The 25,098-nt window shown below is 27.3% G+C and overlaps 5 protein-coding genes and 1 non-coding gene across 7 annotated transcripts; 4 read left to right on the plus strand and 2 right to left on the minus strand.

Moving 5' to 3' along the window:
- Nucleotides 1-421: 421 nt before the first annotated feature.
- LOC145743086 (protein FAM98A-like) lies at nt 422-3,932 on the plus strand. Its single transcript, XM_082560970.1, has 12 exons — nt 422-530; nt 823-971; nt 1,157-1,291; nt 1,396-1,460; nt 1,582-1,695; nt 1,843-2,040; nt 2,257-2,356; nt 2,498-2,574; nt 2,831-2,918; nt 3,070-3,126; nt 3,272-3,310; nt 3,398-3,932. Exons 1-12 carry the CDS (start codon nt 487-489, stop codon nt 3,523-3,525), a joined length of 1,194 nt encoding a protein of 397 aa, XP_082417096.1. The 5' UTR covers nt 422-486; the 3' UTR covers nt 3,526-3,932.
- Nucleotides 3,933-4,103: 171 nt separating this feature from the next.
- Nucleotides 4,104-5,651, minus strand: LOC145741347 (GLIPR1-like protein 1). The gene is made up of 6 exons (XM_082558922.1): nt 5,620-5,651; nt 5,036-5,270; nt 4,738-4,920; nt 4,501-4,648; nt 4,316-4,420; nt 4,104-4,165 (listed from the first exon to the last, which is right to left on the minus strand). Exons 1-6 carry the CDS (start codon nt 5,649-5,651, stop codon nt 4,104-4,106), a joined length of 765 nt encoding a protein of 254 aa, XP_082415048.1.
- A 488-nt stretch (nt 5,652-6,139) lies between these two features.
- On the plus strand, nt 6,140-9,758 carry LOC145742973 (protein CNPPD1-like). The gene is made up of 10 exons (XM_082560820.1): nt 6,140-6,274; nt 6,401-6,503; nt 6,679-6,760; nt 7,067-7,187; nt 7,355-7,545; nt 7,868-7,985; nt 8,286-8,469; nt 8,694-8,985; nt 9,097-9,191; nt 9,281-9,758. The coding sequence occupies exons 1-10, from the start codon at nt 6,203-6,205 to the stop codon at nt 9,406-9,408; spliced, it is 1,386 nt and encodes a 461-aa protein (XP_082416946.1). The 5' UTR covers nt 6,140-6,202; the 3' UTR covers nt 9,409-9,758.
- A 406-nt stretch (nt 9,759-10,164) lies between these two features.
- Nucleotides 10,165-11,472, minus strand: LOC145743912 (glyceraldehyde-3-phosphate dehydrogenase-like). The gene has a single exon (XM_082561977.1). The coding sequence runs from the start codon at nt 11,419-11,421 to the stop codon at nt 10,414-10,416; it is 1,008 nt and encodes a 335-aa protein (XP_082418103.1). The 5' UTR covers nt 11,422-11,472; the 3' UTR covers nt 10,165-10,413.
- A 1,197-nt stretch (nt 11,473-12,669) lies between these two features.
- On the plus strand, nt 12,670-12,776 carry LOC145744323 (U6 spliceosomal RNA). The gene has a single exon (XR_014281188.1). It is a non-coding gene; the product is annotated as a U6 spliceosomal RNA (small nuclear RNA).
- Nucleotides 12,777-19,258: 6,482 nt separating this feature from the next.
- On the plus strand, nt 19,259-24,785 carry LOC145742860 (protein mono-ADP-ribosyltransferase PARP14-like). 2 transcript variants are annotated; one of them, XM_082560687.1, is made up of 14 exons: nt 19,259-19,568; nt 19,906-20,087; nt 20,292-20,421; nt 20,517-20,655; nt 20,777-20,942; nt 21,081-21,146; nt 21,228-21,357; nt 21,890-21,960; nt 22,120-22,274; nt 22,388-22,574; nt 22,759-22,918; nt 23,090-23,235; nt 23,453-23,639; nt 23,793-24,785. In XM_082560687.1, exons 1-14 carry the CDS (start codon nt 19,343-19,345, stop codon nt 24,065-24,067), a joined length of 2,220 nt encoding a protein of 739 aa, XP_082416813.1. In that variant the 5' UTR covers nt 19,259-19,342; the 3' UTR covers nt 24,068-24,785. The 2 variants fall into 2 exon arrangements, with proteins under 2 accessions (XP_082416813.1, XP_082416814.1); XM_082560688.1 differs by lacking the exon at nt 21,081-21,146.
- Nucleotides 24,786-25,098: the final 313 nt, after the last annotated feature.

Consider the following 25,098-nt stretch of genomic DNA (forward strand, 5'->3'; position numbering starts at 1 on the left):
ATATCTTTATTTATTAAATTATTCTGTTTGATTATTTTATTATTTACTTATAATAAAAATTGCAACCTAATTTTATCAAGTTTAAATACAGTTACGTTTTTATTACGATATTTATTGTTTAGTATTTATTCGATTTTTTTAACAGTTAAAAAAACTTAGTTAAATTTTTAATAAATAAAAAATGCTATAAAACATATTTTGGCAAAAAAAACAAATTTACAATCTATAAATTATTAAAAGTCAATTTTTATATTAAAAACTTAATGAAAAATTCGTTAATTAATATTAGGTGTGTTTTAAATTATAATTAATTTAAATTTTATTTAGCACGTATTGAAATATTATTTTGTTGTATGGCACTGCACTAAAAATTTGAAGTGACTTGTGACTCGTGTCAAATCGGTTACAAATTCTGTCGCAAAATTGATTGACATGTGTATGTTTGTTGTTGTCAATATTTCACCTTAACAAGACAACGAAGAAATTATGTCTCTTCTAAACGATGTATTGGATATTTTTGACGATATTGGGTAAGTTAGATTTTGGTCTTACCATTTTTTTAGTGTTACAAAACTTTAACTGTTATCTTTCATGAAATACCTGAAATACGAAAATAGTGTATCGTTTTTTACTATTTTGTAATAAGGCTGTCAGCGGTAATCAACCTATGTGTTATGCCATTGTGTGTTAAAGCATATTCCGTACATGTATGTATGGACTATGGTTACAGCCTTTGTTGCATTTATTAAGAATTAGCCATTGTAGGATACTACATATTTATTGTGGATATTTATAAGTATTATATTAATATTTTTACTAAAGATATGATGGTGATTTAAAAGATGAAAATATATTGCTGGAAGAATTATTATTGGGTTTAAATTCTGCTAAATTTACATACTTAATATCTTCAATAGCAAATCAACTGTCTTTGTTTTATGATATAGAAAATAAAATTCACCAAATTAAAGGTAAAATTTTAAGAATATTTTACTAAAAAAAAGGTTATTTAAATTTTTATATTATTGTTAAAACACATATATGTATATATATAATTTTGTTTATATAAAAAAAAAATTTAATTTTACAACTTTAAAAATTAATTCATATTTAAAAAAACATTTAATTTTTAAAAAACAATTATATATTTTTTAAGGTACAACCAATGTAGAAAATTTTACACAGGAATTAAGTAATTTTTTAACTGAGTATGGTTGCCCTTACGAAGCTTTAACTACTGGTAACTTAACTGAGAGATTTAAAACTAAACACCATTGCCTTCAGTTACTATGTAAGTTCAAATTTAGAATATATTAAAACATAAAAAATAGTAATTTATTATATATTTGTAGGATTTAAAGTAGCACAATTTTAAATAAAAATCTTTTGTTTTAGTTTTTCTTTTATCTGAACTTCAAGCAGCAAAGATATATTACCATAATAACCCAGTCAATAAAAAGGTAAAAAAGTGACATTTTTAAACATTTTTTTATTGTTTCAAACATATTAAGCTACTAATGTACTTTCATTAACATTTCTAAAAATAGTTTATTTACCTTTTTTTTCTTTACTTTTTGATAGGAATCAGAAAACTCGATATTTAATGAATTAAAACTAATTTGCATCTCCTTAAATTTAAGTAAACCTAATGACAACATAACATTAGAACAATTTTTATCAGGAATAACAAAAAAGGTATTTATTTATTAGTTAATTTTTAATTTAAGATAAAAATTAGAAGTTTTTTAACATATATAGTAGCATGGTATTTATAATAACATTAGGCCTAAATGTAAACAGCTTATAAATTTTAATAATTAAAAATTCTTTTTTTGTTTTAAGCTACAAGGAATTGTAACAAATCTACCAAGCAGTTGTTTAAGTAAGCCAATAATAAAACAAAACCTAAGTCATGAATATTGGGAAAAATTAGAATTATTAAACGAAGCATTAGTTAAAGAATATACAATGAGAAGATTTATGTTGTTAAAAAGATTGGATGTTACTGTATCTTCATTTAATTGGTCAGATAGAGCCAAGGTTACTTTATTTTATATAAAAATATTTAGTTATATTAAATAGGATTTATATAAACAATTTTTCACCGCAATAAAAAGAGTTTGATTAAGTATATTTAACAGTAAAAACATAACATTAAATTTTTTTTTAAATATTTTAATTTACAATTACAATAATGTGACATTCTTATTGTACTTAATCTGTCATACCAATTTTTGACTTAATTTTGTATTTAAGGCTAATGTGAATAGCATGGCTGAAGCATATCAAATAAAACGACACAATATGTCACCTGATTCTACCGTGTCTATTGCTGACTTATTAGCAGCCAAGGAAGGTAACTATATCAATTTTTTATTCTGCTAAAAATTTATGTTTTATTTCTAGTATGCATATATTAAAAAATAGTAATATGTAAAAATCTTTATTCTTGATTTTTACATTCTTCTTTTTATTAATTTAATTTTTTTGTGGTTAGATCTCTGTCAAGTAAGTAAAACATCCTCAGGGTCTACACGCCATAGTTGCGCAATTAACAAAGTTTTAATTGGCAAGGTAAGTTTATATATTTATATACATTGGGCTTAGTGGATGATGTATTTAAAGTAAGTCGAATTTTTAGCTCTACAATATAAATAAAACTACAGTTTATGGTGCACAAATAAATTATCGTTGGCAAATATTAATTGTAAGTTGCCACCATATTATGACAATTAAAATCCCATCGGTAGGGCTGGCTATTGACTAGTTAGTATATAATAATAAATATGCAAGCTCAAAAGTGATTTATTTTTTAATTTTGACTTTCAAGGTCCCAGACAGAGGTGGAAGAACAAATGAAGTTGCTCCACCTCCTGCTGAGATGCCAAGTTGGCAGAAGAGACAAGATCCTGGGCCCCGTAAGTTGACTTCATACTCTTATTATATTCACAGCAGTTTTTAAGTAATTACTCGTATAGGTTTTCTTTAAAAGTCATATTTGATCATGCTTTGTTAAGCAAAAATAACTTTTTTTTATGGTTATTATTTTTTATATTTTGTAATTAATAGAAAGAGGAGGTGGACGTGGCGGAGGATTTAACCGGGGAAGAGGAGGATATAGAGGAGGTATATTAATATAATGACTAAAATTTAAACAAAATTTGCATCAGCGTTTACTTACCTGTAATATTTTTGGCACAATTTGCTTCTTTAATTAAACTTTTAGGTTTAGTTTATTGATTTAACTTATGTTTTTATTTGTTATTAACAGGACGTGGTGGGAACGACCGGCCCCAAAGTGCAAGATCAGGTAATTTAAAACTTTTAAACATCACAAAATTTTAAGTTAATGTAATTTTATAAAATTTGGATCAGTTTTAAAATGTTTTCTTTTTAGATGGTGGAAGTAGGTGGGCGAGAGGTGGAAAACAAAATCAAAAAGGTTCGTTTGATCGAGTTTTCAACCAAGGAGGTCGATCATATGGTCAAGACGGTTTTAGCTCTGGCAGAAATTTTTCAAGTTGATTTAAATGTCTAGTTTACTGTTATCGGGCATCCAAGATTAGGTTAGAAAATGTAAAAATGGTGGTGGTAATTCTTCCTTTAAAGGGGTTTACACTTTGATATATCTCAAATTAAATTTTATGTTTAGTTCAATTAGTTACACTTGATAAGTACCTAGATTTTTATCATATTTTGACTTTGTTTTTATTCATATGAAATGTGTTTAAACATACTCTAAAGTTTAACCTGGTTCTGTTTAAATTAGTCATATTTAGTTAATAGTCTGTAGGTAATATAGCTAACCACTGTGTTATACATAGTACTAAACGGAAGTTTGCCTTAAAAATTACGAACTAACATAATTTACCTTAAATACACTTATATCTAAGTTTATATACTAATGTCGCAATATATTTATATCTTTTTGTTACTACACTCAAAATTCAATTTGCAATTGATCGATTTGTTACAAAATTAAACAATATATCATATTTAAAATCATACTGTAGTAAGTTGACATAAAAAATTAATTTTTGGTTAACTTTTTCTACTCTGTTTCTTTGAAGGTGTTAGAATAAAAAATTCTTTGACAGTTTTGGTTAGAAAGCAAGAACAAGAAGAGCTGATAAAATTGCCATAAAAACGCATTCATACCTTTGACCTAAAACATAAATATCAATTTTTAAGATGCATCACTATATAACTCTTTCCCAATAAAATTTAAGCATTTATAAAATAATAATAATCTAATTTTAAGGAAATATAAGGCTATTGATAAACTTTAATAGGCAAAAAACGGTTCTTTTTATACCTGTTATTCGATTAGAATTGTTGCATAATTTTGTTGTATTTTTACATACAGTATTTAATGGGCATTCTGAACAAAATTCGCCTTTTCTGTACGGGTTAACATTAGCTAAAAAATGGACGTTAATTTAAGAATTTTGGTAAGTAAGAAATTTCCAGAATTTTTCATTTTTAACACCTAATACTTACGACAAACGTTGCCGCCAGGGTAGTATCTACAAACAAATATATTTGGTTTTTCGTATAATATAGTTTTGCCTTCACTATGTGATGTAATCTCCATATCTTGGCAAGTAGTTAAACCACATCCAACTAAATATGTAGCGGCCCAAACTAACTGTAAATACGGTGTAAAATTTTTTTTTTATTCTGGAATTGTGTAATTTTGAATAAAAACGTTAATTACAAACTATTAAACCTTTGAACCTGTTTATAATGGCCACATTCCGTTTCCAATTGACATTCTGAGTTTTCGAAATTGTAATTTTGACTTTGGTCAAACCATTTTTGTACTGCAACGTCAAAATAATCACTGTCCAAAGTTATATTTGAACTGATATAAATATTCTCGCCTACCCAGGCATATTCACCATTCCAGCTATTCACAGCCTAAATAAATTTGTTGCAAAAGTTTTTATATTTTTCACTAGAATTAGGGCTAGCACTTGCTTCCTAAAGTCGTAATGTTAGCCCGCTAATTAAAACAATATAAAACTTAGGCTACTGCATTAGCTAACTGGTAGGAAATAGCTCTTACATCTCTTTTATCGTTTATAATTGGACATGTCCTGGAGTAGGCTACTGCTTGTTTTGCTAATTTGTAATCCCATTTCAACAACATCATATTAGAGGCTGCTGGTTGTACAGCCTGCCTAAGTTCGTTGTGCTTTCCCACTATTCTGTCTCTGATAGTCGTGTTCAACGATTGGTAATAATGAACACCTGCCAGGACTTCGAATCTAAACAAAATAAACAAGTTATCTTTTTAGATAGGAGGAAGGCTACATTATCATAGCTAATTTTGGCTAAATTTAAAGTTTGCCTAGATCTATCAAAGTGTATATATGATTATTCTACAGGACTCACCCCTGCAAAAATAAAAGTCCGATGGTTACTAATAAAAATACTAAAAAATCCATAGTAAAATGTCTTCTACTACTTGTAAAAATAAGAATTTAGCAGAAATCAACATTTAGGCTAAAACTGACACTTAAAATTTAAGATATACTTTTTGCTGAAGTAGATAAATAAATACTCGTTAATTTTTATATAATTTTTAAATGAATTCTTTTAATAAAAACGATTTACTTTGCAGGTTTATATCGTCCGTAGGTTAACATCTTAAACTTCTAATAAATAAACAAAGTAATGGCGACATAAGATAATTTTTGCCACGTCTATTACGCAACAGAGTAGTGATATGGCATTTTTATTGTAAAAAATATTTATAAATTATTTATTAAAATAAAAAATTAATTTTATTATTTTGTTTTTAATTTCTTACCCTTATATGTCCTTATTTTAATTCAAATCTGTTTTATTCATTGCTTTTTATACAACATTTTTGTGTCAAAATTTGTATTGGCACACCTTTTATGTTGCCACATAATTTTGACACATGTTGCTACAAGCACGCCTGGTTAATTTATTTTACAATTTACTGTGAACAGAATGTCAGGCGTTTGCGTAACATTATCATGACGCATATTTTATAAAAATAGATAACAAAAAGTTCAATAACTCTTTGTATACATTTCAACTTAAGCTAAAAGTTATTTTGGGAATGGTCTACATTGTCTGTTGTTAAACCAAAGTTTATAATTTATACAGATAGGATAATAATTAGGTTAAAATTTTGGAATGTTAAACACTAAAAACTAAAACTTTAAAAATGAATTGGAATGAAATGGAAGAATTGCTTCAAAAATCTCAGCTGGAAAATAATTCAGCTTTAATTGATTCGGTAAAGCAACAATTTTTTTTGTTAAAGTTTAATTTTAATAACAGTTTAAGTAATTTTCTATGTCAATTTATTTTATTATTATCTTTATTGTTTAAGTTATAATATACTAAACCATTATTGTTTTAGGAAAGTTTTTCACACCAAGAACTGTCAGATAGATTACGAAAAACTTTTTATTATTCACCTAATAAAACACCAGTTAAAGAAACAATTTCTTTTCCAATCACAAGTTAGTAAAAAAGTAGGATTTATATAAAAAACTATAAATCAAAACAGTAGATAAGTTTAAATCATTACATCCAAAATAGTTTTAAAATCTCTAATGATTTTACATTTTTTGGGCTATTCTTTTTAAATTAATATTAAAAGTTTTTTGTTTTAATTTTTTTTTTTTTGTATTTTAGAGGCAACAGTAGAATCATTTCGGAAAGTTGCACCGGGATCCTTTGGAAAACTTGGTCATAGATATGCCTCAAGGGTAGCTAGGTAAATCTACATTTGAAATATATGTATTACTTATGATTTATATAAAAGAGTGTTATATCTTGTATTGTAATTAAACTAATTAAGGAAATTGTAACACCTTTGTTATGTAAATAACTTTATCTTGTTAGTATTGAAAACTATTTATATTTGTTTTCTTTTCCATGTTAAACTAAGGTTGAACCACAAACTATCAAAAGCTAAGCCTATATGAAGTAGAATCTAAAATTAAAAGTATTAGGCTATTTTCATTTTACAAAACAGAGATTGGCATAAAAATTTTTATTTTAATTTTTGTGGTTTAAACAGGGATGCTTGTATATCACCATGTTCTTTGCTGCTTGCTATGATTTATCTTGAACGACTTTCAAACCGAAATCCAGAATATCTTGAAAATATTTCTTCTTCTAATTTATTTCTTGTTTCAATGGTGAGCCATTATTTTTGTATAAAACAAGTTGTTTATAGTTGTATTTTAAGTAATGTTTATTTAAATAGTTTTTTAGGTAATCATATGTTTTCTGGTTTTTATTAATTGCTTTATTTGACATAATTTTTTCCTATTTTTATCTGTAAATTAATTTTGTATTTTTTTAGATGGTAGCATCAAAATTTTTGTACGACGAAGGAATAAGCGAAGAAGTTTTCAACGATGAATGGGCTGCGTCAGGGTTATCAGATACTGATCATGTTAATAATTTGGAGGCTCAATTTTTAAAAGCAATCGATTGGAGAGTTTTGGTTAGAAAAGCAGAGTTTACCAGAATGTTAGAATTGTTTGAGCGAAGGTAAATATTATACAGTTATGCTATTGCTTTATTCAGTTATGCTATTATTTTTAATATTCTTGCAGTATGGCTTTTTACATATCAAATTAAAATTTTTATTACATTTACTATTATTATATACATTTAATTTTTACATTTCTATTACATTTATTTTTATATATATTCCTTACAGAACTTTTTAAATAGCGGTTATATACATTTTTGCAAACTTTACAATGGTTTAAAATTATTTATAAAGGCCTAAAATGTTTAAATAGGTTGTGTTTTTTAAAATTTCTTCTTATCTATACAATATTTTGTAAACATTTGTATAAAAAAATAGGTTAGCTATGGAACAAGGACTTGATAGGGGTTGGTTTTCTTATACTGACATGGACTGCTTAGCTGAAAATCCTAATTTCCTTACTCACATGAAGTTTACACTCAATTATTTAACTAAGGTATGTTTAACCCAAAACCTTTGTTAAAGTGTATTTAAAATTGATTTTTGCTGATCATGAGTTTATTAAACAGAATTTTATGCTTACTAAACTGTTTTTTTTAGTAGTTTGATATACTCTTGTGTTAATAAAGCTGACATTGTAAAATTAAGCAATCTTAAAGTACATGCACTTAGTTTGTGAGTGTTTTTTATTGGTTTAAAATGATGTTAACTTTCTTATAATGTGTGTGGAAGTGTGTGTGTTAATGCACTTACAGGTTTTTAGCTTATAGTGTTAACCTTTCTTTTAAAAATTAAGACAATCTGTGCTTGCTTTGCCGTATATGGAAGTGTTATTTTGACAACGATTGGCGCAGTGATGATTGCACGTTCAATAGGAGACAACATGAGATCAAGTGTACCCGGAGCACCATATCCATTACCACAAAGTGTCAATAACAATGGAACTGTAATACAACTGGAAATTATACTAAATAAGAATGGTAATGATTTAGAATACTTGTGTAAAGAACTGTAATGTTGTTATTGAATTTCCTTTTTCATGTTTCATTGTTAAATACTGGACAAATTAACTCTACATTAAGTTAAACTTTGTGTTTAAATTTTACATTTCATTTAGGTTTAATAAAAACTAATTATTTTGTCTTGTTATTTGTTTATAATTCCAAACCACTTATCTATTAATAAAGACCATTTTTATTAACAGATGAAACTCTTAAATCTGTTCTGGAGGCAGAAAATGTGACAGATATCGATGAAATACTTGAGGAAATGGACAACCAACAAACTCAACTTGATTTAAAGTTAGATCAACCTACAGCTGTACCATTTCAACCTGACGTTAAAGCCAACTCTGTTCAAGTTTTCACACTTTTGGAGACTGTGTTTTTTATCTCAAATCTACCAAAGTCAACGAATAGTGATTCAAATGTGTTTAATGGTTATTGTCCTAACTGCCAGAAGCCCGGAAATCAACAAGAAAATGAAAAACAAAAAATGTAAGTACCTATCATTAGCTAAATGTTTAAAATTTTCATCCTAAAAATGTGAAGCTCTTTTGAATGTATTTACCTTTTAACCTTATTACTACTAAGTTATTTTTTGTTTAGAAATAGAAAAAGAGTTGCCGAACTTGAAATTATAAATCAAAAAAATGTCTCATTGCCGATATCTGATTATATAACATCAACACGATTTAACAAGGGTAAAACAAATTAAACCAATTTTAAACCCATATTTGACTGTGGTAATCATTTTAATTAACTTTTTATGCAACTATTTTATAATTACTAGGTTTGGAGTTGAAATGTAAACCTCCGTCAAATTTACACCTGTTTGAAGACACATTAATGTTGCACGATTTACATTATGTTAAACACAGCACAATGTCTACACCTTCCCCCTTTATAACTATTTACTAAGACTGATTTAACAAAAAAAATGCCTCAGATTTTAAAATTTTTACCAATATGTTCCACAGCTTTTAATGCTTTTTATGGTTTACTTAAAATCAGGTTTAGATTTTTCGTTTAAAAGATTGCAATGCGATGTTGAAGTGTATTTATAAAAGAAACAAGTTATTGAAATATTTCTCAAAATATCTATTTTTTTAATTTTTGGAAATATTTTTAAAACCGTTTTTATAGCAGTGTGTTACACAGATTTGGCTTTTGAAATTTACACTAAGTATTGTATGTGAAAGGCTATTGTTTAACTAAAAAACAGTTCGTGTTAAGATTAAATAAAACAATTGCGTTACATAATACTTTTACTTCTTAAGAGTTCACGTTAGAAATTTGATATCAAATTCCAAACTAACCTTAAGTATTTAACTTATCAATAAATCCTATTTTAATATTTAAAACATCCTCTCATTATATTTCTGTTAAATTAGGATATTTGTAGGGGATTATTTAACAAACTACAGTTTTGTTTGGTTAAAAAAGAAGCATTCAAAACTAGTTAATCACTTTATAAATAGCATAAAGGTTATTTTGTCATAACAGGAAGATTGTATATTAATTTAAATATTAGAATACTCTCTGTTATGCTTTGTAAATCAAATTCATTTTTGCAGCTGAGTAACAATAAAAAAAATTTAAGGGTAAGAATATAACTAATATATAATTCTAAATATATATACTTTTGTTTGGCAAGGGTAAAAATGACCACCAATACAACATTTTATATTTTTATTTGTACTTCCAAAATTAAACCATGTAAAACACAACCTGTATTTAAATTATTATAATTATTTATGTTTTTTTAATTGCAAAGCAATAATACTATGAACTTTTAGAAAACAGTGATATTAATGAACTGTTTGGATAAATTACAAATATAACAACTACAGCAGATAGATATAAACCATTAATAATATTTGTGTTAAACGCATGCAGATAAAGTATACAAGTTTGGGATTTTATTTATTGCTTGGCATGCATGTAGAGCATCAAGTCAACAACTCGGTTGCTGTAGCCAAACTCGTTGTCGTACCATGTCACCAGCTTCACGAAACGATCGTTAAGAGCAATTCCTGCACCAGCATCGAAAATACTGCTTCTCTTGTCACCATTGAAGTCACACGAGACGACTTGGTCTTCAGTGTAGCCTAGAATTCCACACAATGCCTTAGATTCCGACGCCGCTTTCACAGTGGCTTTAATCTGGTCATAGGTCGCAGCTTTGCCCAAACGTACGGTCAAATCAACGACAGAAACATTTGGGGTTGGAACACGGAATGCCATGCCGGTCAATTTTCCAAGAAGCTCTGGGATAACCTTTCCTACAGCTTTGGCAGCACCTGTGGAAGCGGGAATGATGTTTTGTGCTGCTCCACGGCCATCACGCCAGTTTTTGGCACTCGGTCCATCAACAGTCTTCTGGGTTGCAGTATAGGAGTGAATAGTGGTCATCAAGCCTTCCTCAATGCCAAAATTGTCATAAATGACTTTAGCCAAAGGAGCAAGACAGTTGGTTGTGCAGGAAGCATTGCTAACAACCTTCATATTCGGGTCATATTTTTCTTCATTCACACCCATAACAAACATTGGTGCATCAGCCGATGGAGCAGAAATGATAACATGCTTTGCACCTCCCTTAAGATGAGCCGAGGCCTTTTCAATAGTTGTAAAAACACCAGTTGATTCTACGACGTATTCAGCTCCGTCTTTTGCCCATGGGATGTTGGATGGGTCACGTTCTGCATGAACAGTAATAGATGCTCCATTGATGACTAGTTTTCCATCCTTGTGGCTAACATCACCTTGGAAGGTACCATGTGTGGAGTCATATTTGAACATGTAAACCATGTATTCAAGGTTGATAAATGGATCATTGATGGATACAATTTGGATGTTAGAGTTAGCTGCTGCAGCTCTGGTTACCAAGCGACCAATACGGCCAAATCCATTAATTCCAACGCTAAGAACCATCTTGTTTTGTTAGTTTTATAAAAATGAAACTTAAAATTACCAAAAATGAAGATTTCTAAATTTAGAATAAAAAAAGTCAAACGGTTGCACTTACAATTTTATAATAAACAAATATTAGCTTTTGTAGACATTTTAACAACAACTGATAGAATATAAAACGGCAAAAACAAACTAAAACTTTTGCCGACTAGCTATTATTCACGTCTATTTATTCTGATATAAAGCGCATTCGATTTAGCAAACCCACCCCTGAGTGCCTGGTGATAATACGTCATGCGGTCATTAATCAAGCTTATTTTTCAGCCAATCGAGTTGCTGGTTCCGCAGTTTGCAACTATTTAATTTATTTTTGTTTTTACAAACATGAAGCTTGCCTTATATTGACCAAACCTGTCAGATTGTCTATTATTAACCCTTGAAATCTGAGAAATACCGTCTTTAGTTTCAACACGCTGTCGCCGCGTGATCATTTTGCGAACACGCGCGCTCAAGGTTGTTTCAAAGTGAATTGAAGGCGACGAATTTCACACGGTTTTAAAGTTGCTTTTTACGCCTAAAAACTTGATTTTTTTATTCATTTATAAACAAAAATCAAACGTATTATTAGCTCATTACCTAAAACCATCTAAATTTCGTCTGTAAGTTATTGGCTAAAAAAACACGCCCATTGCTTTTCGCTAAACTGGTTGGTCGATTCCTTAAAAAATAAGTCGGCGGATTTTATGGCTACGTGACACTTGCGTTGCTTCAAAACGCAATGCCGGAAGAATGTATCACAGCTCACGTTTGTTTTTTTCGGTTAGTTTTTTTTATACAACGTTTTTCATTGAATAACTTTACTAATTTGCCTCCATTTTGTATTTTAATTTCGTCACGTTTATTATTTGAATCCGACATGTCATGACATTTATTTACTGTTAGAAATTTTGTTTAATTTTAAAAAAGAAATTATAGATTTTGAAATTTAATAAATATGAATTTTAATAAATTCAAAACGTTGCCCGCGTTATAAATACGTATTACTTTATTTATGTTTCGTCATAGTTTAAAGTGTCAATACCATTGTTACAAACATAATTTCTGATTTCTATGAATGATGTATGTCGAGACGAGCCCATATTAGACATCTGGCTTTCATTCGCTACAAGTTGATTACGTACGAAAGTCGTTTTAAAATATAGAGCACCACAAACGGTAGTTTATAAGCGGAGGCCTCGGTACATTAGAGAGAGCAAATTAGAGGTAAATGTACTCACTTCGGTGGTACATATACTAAAATTGGAACGATACAGAGAAGATTAGCATGGCCCCTGCGCAAGGATGACACGCAAAATCGTGAAGCGTTCCATATTTTTCTTTTCTTCGATTCTTTCTTCTATAGTTTTGTATATAAAAAACACTAGAAAATGCAAATTTACAAGTTCAAATATATTGAATTATTTTTTATTTAACGTAAACATATACTTTCGTTCAAAGTTTGGCGAAATTTGATTTATTAAACACTTTAAAATAAAAGTAAACTGTATTAATTATGAAAACTCTCTACCAGCATGAATTACTGTTTTTTTCAAAAAAATAATCCAAAATTTTTTGAAACTGACCAAACTATTTCGGACAGCTTTATTTTAAGCACAACTTATTTTCAACTTACTTTTTTATAAACTTCTCAGTAATATATTCCAAAATATTTCCTAAAATCTAATCAACATTCAAATTCTAATGGTCTTATCTAATATTTTTTAAATTTTCCTTTGAAAATTCGCCAAGACAAACCTAAAACCCCATGTTATTAAGATTTGAATGCTTACTAATATAAAGGATAACTCAGAAGTTTAACAAAAAAATTTTATTCTTTGTAAAAATTAATTTAATATGCCAATATTTAGTTGTTTTTATAGATTCACTTAATAATTTTTTTCAAGTTAAAGTAAATATCTATTATTAAAAGAAAATATATTGATATTTTAACACTTTAATACAAAATTACAGTAAAATCATTAATCACAAAAACTTTGTTAACAACTATTCGTAGTGTTTAGTTTCAGGCATTGCTAAATGATTTATGCATCATCATATTTTTACCACGAAAACAATTTTGTGAATAGCCATAAAAGTAAAAGAGCACAAGCATCATAGCTATGATTAAAACTACTAAAATCATGTCGTGAAATATTAAACTAACTAAATCAACTCCCATTTGATTCCAGTCAAAGTCTTGTGGTAAATTAGGTACTGGATTATTATTAGGGGTTGTCATGTTAACATTTAAGTTAGTTGTGGACATTGGTGTTGTAGTAGTGTCAGGTACTAAAAATATAATTGTTATGTCGTTTTTAATTTTATACCTGCGAAATATAAAAGGACCTTAAAATTTTTTAATACCTCAAGGTCAGAATAGCTTGCAAAAATAAACTAGAAAAATAAAGAAACTATATAGGTGCTTAGTTAAATAATGAAACCAATTTAAAAGAAAATAATACAATAACTGTAATTACTTTTTAATCCATGATCATCACACAAGCCTGGGCAAGCACATGGACCAGTAAGAACAAAATCCTATACAAAATTATAAGTTAAATATTAATCTTTATAAGTTGTTCCAGCTAGTTAGGTAATTATGCAATAAAGTATATGGTATTCACAATAAAATTGCTCATAAAAATTTTACCAGTAATAAAATGTTTGACATCACAACGCAGCAACAGAATTTATTGTAATAAAATGCCTTATGAAATGTTAAATATATGGTTCCAATATTAACTTACATATTCTGTAGTAACAAGTTCTCCTACAAAAGTAAGAGTATGTTCTACTGATAGAGCTTCACATATTAATATCACTCTTGAAAATCTAAAAGTTTGTTAAATATTTTGGTATCAATCATTTTTTATTTGTTTATATTAATTTACTTTTGACTGCTTGCAAAAACTTTTTGATACTTAATTATTGATTACAAAAAATTTCAGTAAACCTTTTAATTGAAAAATTAGTTTCATTTATTTAATAAAATAACTAAATGTACCTGACTCCATCTCTTGCTAGATAGGATATTGACAACTCTCCATCATTAGAAAATGTAAAATTCTCTGAAGTTTGAATTCCTAGATCATAATAATCGTTTGGATTGGTCCCAAAGTATTGTAAAATCTATTCGGAAATAAGTTTTTATAAGTTAATCTATTCGGAAATAAGTTAAAGTAAATTTTTAAAAATGTGTATTTTATTACAAAAACTTACATATAATTATAATTTTTGGGTTAAAAAAAATATAATTTTGTTGCCTTTTTATGTAGTTTGGACAAAATTTTAACTTACAGCAAGGTCTGTGTACTGAGCATGTGTGAAACCAACACAAGGGTTATACTGGTAAACCCAGCCATGTAGTCCATCTATTTTCCATTTAGGAGGAGTAATTGTGGACAAACTCTTCAGATTAACTACACCACTATTGTCTGACATCTCGCATCTAATTAAATATTTAAATTTTTTAACCGTAATTGATAACTTGACAGCATTTAAAAATTTTTTTTTATAGAAAAATAATTATATATAAGTCTTACATGCAAGATGCTGTTCTAGTGCATTTTTGTTGAGCTTGAACAACAATTAGACTTAATAATATCAATATATATTTCATCTTGTTCACTTTATATTCTGAAATATATTACATTTTTATAAATTTTTTTTATTAACAAATTAGTTATAAATTTATCAACAAATATATCAGCGTTTTGTTATTTGGAACTGTATAATAATCTGCAAAGCAATGCAGTTTTAAATGTGTTTGTTGACAAGTTACAAAATAAAATAGCAGTTTGATTACAATTTACTTTTGTTTTACTGTTGTGTAAATAGAGCATTAAAAAAGGTAGGCCTAAATATGTTTTATTATTGTGTGCTTACATTTTATGCACCATACAAATAATAATGTACTGCATTCTTTGCAGTATAATGGTAGTAAAAACAGTATTTATTAATATTTACATTAATTAAATTTTATTTAAACTTACAATGAAAATCATGTTTTAAAAACAACTTTAATATTATTATAATTTAGTGTAATTTAATTTTTTGTGTTTTTTTTATTTTTAATTTTAATAACTATACACTTACTTGGGTGTAACATAACAAATAAAGAAATTCAATTTGTAATAAATCCATATATACACATTAATTAACTTTTTTATAGTTTAATATCTTGTGGTACAATATTTGTAACACATGAGAATTAATTCAACATGTAATTTACTCGAAAAACAGTTTTATATTTAATATGTTTACCCCCCTACATTATTAAACAAAATTTAAAAAAAATTGTAAAATTAACATTGAAAATTCGAAATAAAAATTTAAACAAAGAAAAGTATATCAAAGAAAAGTTTATATAAAAAAAGTATATTCAAACAAACAAAAGTATATAACAAAGAAAAGTATATAAAAGTATAAAGAACAGTATATAACATATGGGGTAAGCTAATATTGAATTACTCAAAGTACCCAGCTAACACTCAACGTATATATAACTTTACGGGCGTTATAATAACGTTTTTGTTTGGTTATAAAAAATAAATGTTAAAGTAAATGTCGTAGAAAAGTTATATTTTGGGTATAATTTATCTAAACATTTTCAATAAAATATTAACGTTTATATTACGTTTTTTGAACGCAATGCGTTAACGCAATATTTTGGAATTACTGTAAGGTTTTAATAACGTATTTTGATAGTTTTTTAGCACTTAGTAATTTTAATGAAATCAAATTATTTTACATTTATTGATAAGTGTTATTAAAAATTGCTAAATCAAAACAGTGTTCAAAATTGTGGTTTTAACTCCGATTAAAAACCAAATCAAGTTTGTCCATAGATTTGTGAATTAAACCTTTAATTTTTAAAGCAAGTTGTATTTTTAATTAAAAAGTAAACAAACAAAAAAAAAATATTTAAAAATTCGTTTATATTAAATTATAATTTATTTTTAAAGAAAATTTTTAACAATTGGTGCAGAAATATATTTACGGTCCTTCTTTTAAAAGGCTAAAATACAATAAAGATTACGTAACTTTAAAACAATTTGCGCTACGAAATATAAAAAATACTGTGACGTAATTGGGTCATGTACAATTGTTGATTTCGATCGTGACAGTTTGACTCCCTTTTTGCCCTTTTCTCTAGTTGAATACAGAAGCGCGTGAAATTTAATTTTAAATTTAGCGCGAGTTTTGAAGTCGCTGACTTTAAGAATTTTAAAAAGTTGACGCAGAGAAAAGTTTATAGATTTTAAAATTACAAGCTTTTAGCAAATGTTTTTCATTAACGCAGTTTTTCTTACAAAAAGTGTATTTATTTTTGTTTTTACTTCTGCTTGTTGCTTGTTAATTAGCTAGGCCATATACAGATATAATCTGTTCTTATTTAGATTGTGGTTCAGGTGTTAGTAAAAGATGAGCTATTATAGCCGAGTTACCTAAAGTAATTCTAAGTGTACTACTTTAAATGCTAATACTTAATTATGAACCAATTTAACGGCTAACAAATAGAGCATAAAATGCCAAATTTTTAATTTAGTTAAATCCTAAGTGTTACTGGCCAAGAATGGGAGGAAAAAACAAGGCAAAGCGCGCGTTATTGCCAGATCCAGAAACCTGGGGACTTTACGATGTCAGGATATTGGCTCGGGCAGGTACATGTTTGGTTATAGTTATTCAAAAATTTGTTCAAAATTATATATGGCTTTTTTTTAGATGAGTATGCTAGAGCTATTGCAAAGTGTAACAGGGCTATGGAAACTTCCAATGTCGAATCAAGTGACGACACTTTAGAGCAGTAGAGAGAAAAAGAAAAAATCTTTTCGCTATATTGTTGAAGATGATAGTAAGAAATAGTTTAAAATATTTAAAAATAAATTTAAATAAATTATTCTTTTTTTATACTTTTAGAGGATGAACCAATGTCATCACTTGTTTATGATTAATAGGCTATTAACCGTCGTTAATTTATCCAATTTTAATGCGTGCATATTTGTTATTTTTCGGTACGATGCTTATCTCTTACTCCCCGCTGATATTCTTGACACGCCGTTTATCTTATTATATTGTCTCTTTTGTATTATTTTAGTTTTTCATTAGTGACCGTAATCTGTTTTTATTTTTTATATAATTCTTTTGACCTAAAAATTCTTAAGTTGTGCGCTTTGAATATAAATTCTTTTCATTGCAGGGGCCGCAATGAAAGCTCATCCGAGAATCGAAACCAAATTAATCGAGCATGAGATTAAAGAAACTCTAAAACATGCCTCAAACAGGCCCGGTGGTTCAAAATATAAGGTATGTATTTTTAACTACATAAATTCACATTTAAAACTTATTTAAAACTAGTTAAATTTAAAAAACGAGTATTTAAAAACCACGGGACCATGAAGTGTTTATCACGTCATTTCTTTTTATGTCAAGTTTCGACCTCGCAAAAAATTTAAAAAAAATACGCAACCAACTTAAAATATTGGGTCGGGTATATTGTCCGGCTCTAGACAAAACAACAAGCCGTTTACCATAGTAGAGAATTTCTCTATATATAGGTATTTCTCCATAAGAGAGAATTTAAGAGATCCGTAGTGTTATTATATTTTGTCTAGAACCGGACAACATATGTGATCTAAAATATTTTACGTCTGCTAACACATCCGTATGACGTTCCACGTTAATTGAAACCCGAGCGCTAAAAATTCCATTTTTATTTTTGCTTTAAATTCCAAAATCACGAGAACTACCTATCAATCAATTGAAAAAAGGCGATTCTTGTGTAAATTACAAATTTGCCAATATATTAAAAAATAGCACCTTAATTCGAAACGATTCCTTTATAGGTTTCTATCTATTTATTCATTGTGGCTTTTTATATATATATATATATCGGTCGCTTAGCTCTTATGTTACCAATTGTTACCTTTCTTTTATCTCAACATTTAGTACCATATTTTAAATATTTTTAGAAAACGAAAGATAAATCATCTTCAAACACTGGAAGTTCGTCAGAAGCTCTAACAGTGCCGTTCCCGTCAGATTGGGAAAATTCTGATTTTAATGATAAGTGAAATAATAATAAAAAAAAAATAAAAAAAATTTGGTGATTATTTTTTTGGTTCACTGAGAAAATGTTATTAAAAAGTCAGGAGAATACGTTTACGTAACGGATTTAGAAAGAATTATGAAAGGTTTTAAAAACGTAATGTAACGTTATAACAACCTGTAATGCGAAGCGGCTTCTGGCAAAATTGTTATCAAAAGTCAGAAAAATTCGTTTTTATAACGACTTAATAACGAATTATAGAAGGTTTTAAAAACGTAAAGTAACGTTTTGCCGACCTTTTGTGACTAACGTTGTAATAACGGTATTAGGAGTCGACAAAACAACCGTTATACTAACGATATAAATTGGTTACCGAAAACTTTTATAAAACGTTTTAAAAGCGTTATATTGTTAGCTGGGTAAACACATACATTCTCAAATCAATAGTCTTCAAATTTCGAAAGTATTTTATTTCTTTAAAAGGAAACTTTTTATTGTTATAATAGCGTCACTATGTTTGTTACTTGAACTATAGGGTTAGCTTACTACGAAAACTTTTATAAAACGTTTTAAAAGCGTTATATTGTTAGCTGGGTAAAACATACATTCTCAAATCAATTGTCTTCAAATTTCGAAAGTATTTTATTTCTTTTAAAAGGAAACTTTTTATTGTTATAATAGCGTCACTATGTTTGTTACTTGAACTATAGGGTTAGCTTACTACGAAACATTTCGTTGTAAGAAGGTTAAATTATTTGTCTACTGCTCAGATGCAAAAGATTTGATTTTTGTAATTAAATTTTTTTATATAATATGTAAAATATTTGTACAAGGTTGTTACTTTAAAAGTATAAAATGAATAAGATAATTAAATATGCACCCAAGGCAATGCGGCTAGGTGTTCATTTTTTGGGAACCAGAACAGTAATTTTAAAAATTGCCAACCCCACCCTTTGTAAGTGTTACGTTGATTTATTGAAAAAACTTATTAGTTCTTCACTCACTTCACTAGAAATTGTTGTTCGTCAAGTTAATGACACAACCATTCAGATTCAGGGAATAGGTTGGAAAATAGACAAAGGTATTTTTGTTCTAAATATATTTTGATAAATTCCAATAGGTTTTTTAAAAATAAAAGCCTAATGCTTAAAATTTTTTTATGTGACCACGACCGGTAGGCAAACATATTCTTACTAAAAACCTTATATAACCTACATAATAATTAATTTTTATTTAGTTTTTTGCGCATTGATAAATATAAATAAAAAGATATTCAATATTTATTATATTAGTTAGGAAAAATAAAATCAATTCGTGAAATAAAAATTTGTAATTTTACTACAAAAATATAGAATATTTGGTTGGATACATAGACCTTTAAAAATCCAAAGATAACAAATGCACTTAAACAATTTTAGTTCATAATTTCATTTTTGATGTTCTTCATTCGATTATTCTTGATACTGTGCACTTTGAAGGATCTGGTATTCAAAGTTTTTTTCAAGAACAAAATGATGCCTATTTAAAAGAAATAGAGCAAAAACATTTCTGTTACATTGAAATATCAAAACATACAAAACTTCAAGGAACAAATTTAAATGTAACTTTCCTTTTTAATTTTATAACTCCTTATTTAAGGTATTCTTAATGTAACTTTGCCAACTCTTGGAGTTGTTTTTTTGGTTTTGGGTATTATTGGCCTACTGTTGCTCTTTAAGTATTCTGCTTTAGATTGTACTTTTAGCATCTCTTTTCTAAATGTTTTCCTAAAATTATATATTACAATAGTTATTATTATGTTTAGGTTAAATTTCAGTGTTACCATACTGGAAATGAATCAACAATCAGAGTGTTAAAAAACTCTTACACCGACATTGAATGTGACGTACTTGTAATTCCTTTAGCAGAAGATTTAACGGAAATTAATCCATCAAGTATGCTTTTTTAAAAAAATTTTAAATGTGATAAAAGCACAAAATAATGTTTTTAATTTGTTTGGATATGCATTCATAACATTAGACTGTTTCAGGTAATTTAAACATTTCAAAATCCGGACATTTAGATCAGATCCAATTAAAATCTAACTCTGGCTTACCAATCTTTGAGATTTTTTGCTGCACCATTGGAGACCTGTTTTTTAAAAAAGTTGTTTTTGTTGTTGTTCAAAGGTATATTACTTTTATTAAAAAGTTTGTAAGCACAGTGGTTACAACATATATACTGTGGGACTATTTAAATATTAAGTGCTCTTTTGACAAACTTATTATTGCATTTTTACCTTTTTTTAAGTGACCAAGTGATATCTGTAAAACAAAGAGTTGCTGAATGTCTTCGCTATTGTGAAAAATATAAGTCAGTTACATTGCCTGGTTTTTGGGGCTATATTAATATGACTGGTGTCTTGGCAATTGATCTAATTGTTGACGCAATTTTAGAAAACAATAACAAACTACAAGTAATTTATTTAAAAAATATATGTTATATTTTCAAAAGTTGGCCTAAAGTTAATTAAATGTTCACATTTAATCTTAGTGACATTGTGCCACTAGTATGTGTTTTAATTATAAAATGTTAATAAAAATATATTGTTCAGATTAACGTTGCAGATCCATGTAATGAAGAAATACTTGAGCTATATGAAAATTATCTGACAAAAAATGTAAAGCATTTAAAATCTAAAAAAATTAAAAAAAAAAATTAAAAAAAAATCTAACGAAATAATTTTTAATATTTATTGCAGAAAATGACCAAAGAATTAAATTTCACCACCGAAATTGGATGCATTAGAGCAACGGTATATAACGGTGATATTACCAAAATTAGAAGCGATGCAATTGTTAATACAACAAACAGCGACTACGAATTATCAAGTAAAATATTTTTGTTTATTTATTTTTAATATGTAAACCAGTTTTAAGTTACCAATATTATTTCTAGATATTATTAACCTAGTAAATTACCTGCTTTTTATTATAAGCAGAAAACCCTTTATTCAGGATTTAAATGATTCAAGTCTATTGATTCTTAAAGATAAAATGCACAAACCTGGGTTTATTTTTTTATTTCCTAATGCACATATTTCATTTTATGACTGTTATTGTATTTTTGCCAAGATTTTAGCAATGATTATTTTTAACAATACTTAAGACAATATTACCACATAAATAATTTAACAATGGTGAATTGCTAAAAATTTAAAATTTTTTTTTTGTGCAGATGACTTTTGGGTTGGGCTTGGCTTTTCATAATAAATTAACGTTATATATTTTTAAGGTACACCTTACTCGAGAGTAATAATTCAGCAGAATAAAACTTTAGGAAATAATATATTTTGTATAAAAAAATTTTAAAATTGGAATTGCCTTATGACTTTTTTGGTCTTTATTTTACTTTATGATTTAGATCAACTACCTGTCGATCCTGATTCAATTACATTTAAGCTTTATGCGTACGGTGAAGACAGATTTAATAAGGTAGGTGTGTTGTGTGTATGTTAACTTAAAAAAAACTAAACAATTTTTTCATATAAAATGATCGTGTAAAATCCTATTGTGTTTTATTTATTATATACTATTATACATATTATTTAACATAATACATTTATCTAAGCATACTTAAAACAAGTTTTACAGGCTAGTGCAGATTTAGCAGCTTATGTTAAAGAAAAGTTCGATTGTGAGGTAATGGAAAATGAGTTATTAAACAACAAAGATGTTGAAATGGAGTTTCTGAAAGAATCTGAAAAGTTATTTTTTAAGCACAACTTAACAATAACGAATGGTGGCAAGTAAGTTTATTTCGAAATTATATTTTTTAATATCAAATAATTAAAATAAACTTTACTGTTATTATTTTTTCTTATTTATTTTCTTAGTATTATTTTCTTATTTAATAATTTAGAAAAATTACAATTAATGGTGAACGTTCAAATGTTAAATTGGGAAAACAGAAACTAGAAACATTTTTCGATAACTGTAAAAGAGCCTTGCAAATGTCTAAATTCGTGCAGTGGAAGTATAAGGAAGATACCTCAGACATTTTTATAAGTTTTCCACCAATTTGTTGTTTGGAATTAGAAGAAAAATATGTAAGTGATTTTTGTGTAAATAAATACTTAAAGGTGTAAAATTTATGATTTGTTTGGAAAATTTAAGAGATTTGCTAACCTTGTTTTTGTTTTTTTCTTTATATTTTTGATGATTGTTACGTTAATGCATATATACGATCATGTTTGTTAAAAAATACAAAGAAAAGAATGGTTTTGTTTTTAGGATATGGATAATCACACTCCATCGGTTTTTGAATTCACCAAAAATGAAAAACTAAAAATATTTGAAGCAAAAATATTTCAAATCTCTTCTAGCAAATTCTCAGCTAAATGCTTAATCACAAAAAAACATGTTGACATTCAACGATTAGTAAATCCTGAAAGTATTACTAAAATCTTTTTATTGTATAATTATTATATCTATATATATTTAAATGGTAGGGCTTAATAATTCAAAGTAATCTTTTCACAAAGTCATAACACTAGTTCTTTTTAATTATTTATAATATATTATAAAAATGTGAATTTCTTAAAACAATATTGTAATATTTTAGATGAGTACCCAGCTTATTGGAGTCAATGGGTAAATCAAGATACAAAACCTTTTAAATTAAATAAAGTCGATCAAGCTACAGACGAGTTTAAAGATGTTCTAAAAAAGTATAAAGATGCAGGTCTTCCAATTACTACTGTTGTTAAGGTAAAAGTCAAACCAGAAAACTTTTTTAAAATTTAATTTGCAATAAATGTATTAAGTTTTATCTAATATACTACAAAGTGCTAAAAAATAATTTTAAAGCAAAAAAGTTTGTTTAAGTTTTAAAGCAAAAAGTTTTTTTTTTAAACAAAAACAATTGTTTAAAGTTTTTTTTAATCCTGTTAATAACCTAGATGTACTAAAAATTGTTTTATTTTAGTTGGAAAGAGTTGAAAATCCAACACTGTATATACAATTTCTTGCTCAAAAACAAAAGGTTGAAAGTCGCATGCTTCGTGATAAAATTAATCAACAGACAACCCGAGAATTATTTCATGGAACTTCTGAAGATGTTTGTTTAACAATCTGTAAGAATGGATTGGACAGAAGTCATGCAGGCAAAAACAGTAAGTTGCCTAATTTTTTTAATTATGCTGTTAAATAGGTTTAGTTTTAAATAGTGTGAAATTACATATTGATGGAAAGATAAAACATATAAAACTGTTTAAGAAATTCAAGCCAGATTTGAAAAAAAATATACTTTAAACTTAATTTTTTAGACACATTTTATGGTTTTGGAGTTTACTTTTCCACTTCTGCCCAATATTCGCATGGATTTACAGATGCTAACAAAGTAGGCGAAAAAAAGATGTTTCTAAATGAAGTAGTTTGTGGAGAATACACATTAGGTACTCCAACAACAAAATTTATCCCAAAAAAGGATAATAGCGAAGATGTTTACGATAGTGTTGTAGATAATATGACAAACCCCACACAGTATGTAATATTCAGAGATTATAGTGCATACACCCAATACCTACTTACATACAAATGATTTAACTGCTTTAATTTGTGTACAGTTTATTTTTCTTAGTATTTTTCCAGTACTTTTTAAAAAGTCATATTTCAAAAGATGTTAACTTTTAACCAATTTAAGTAGCTTTAATGTTTTTGTGTATTTTAAACTATGTCTACAAACTGTAATATAACTTTTATTGTGTGGATTTAATCTTTTAGTATTGAGTTGAATTAGTGGCTTTTTAGTTTTGGCGTGTTTTTATAGCTATGGTTTGAAAATTTATTATATCTACTTTTTCAATACTATTAATTTTGTTTATATTTATTAAATTTCAGATTTTTGTAATTTCCAAATTTTAAAAATTTTATTTTTAAATTATTCTACTGATTTTTTCGCATTCTACTGATTTTTTCGCCTGTACTAACAAATTAGGTAAAAAAATAAGTCCAATAATTTGTAAAATTCGTGTTAATGATATTATTTGTAAATTTTGTTACTTTACTCCCTTAGTATAGTGCAACCTACTTAATCAACTATGACAAAATAATCCTGCACACAAACTTTGCAGAAGTAAAGTTTTTTGATTTAACACATTAATAAAACTGTAGTTAAAGGCACAAATTTTGATCTAATTAAAAAATTGGCAACAAATGCCACAATAATTGATAATTAAGTTGTGTCTAAATATTTAAATTTTTTGTAGCTGATGTGTTTTACAATAACTATTTTCAAATTGTTGATATTAAAATGTGTATTGCAGTTTTATATAGGTGTAAATAAATTTGGATTATTTTCAGACAAAGGACTATTGGTCTATCGCTAAAATAACATAGGTAAATCTAAACTTAAACTAACCCTTAGTCATTAAAATGAGCAAAAGTTATTACTTTAGTAAGTTTTAAGGCCTATTGTAATTGTTAGGTCAATAGGTGAAAAATGTCATTGGTGAGAATCAACCTTGAAACCTTTTAGCACTTTTGTATGTCAATAAAGCTTTAACACTATTAGTCTTGGGGCTTGTAAAGAATTTTTAACATCGACTAGCTTGGCGGTATGATTTAATTACT

Source organism: Corella eumyota, chromosome 2 (genome assembly GCF_963082875.1).
Source record: "Corella eumyota chromosome 2, kaCorEumy4.1, whole genome shotgun sequence".
Taxonomy (NCBI): Eukaryota; Metazoa; Chordata; class Ascidiacea; order Phlebobranchia; family Corellidae; genus Corella; species Corella eumyota.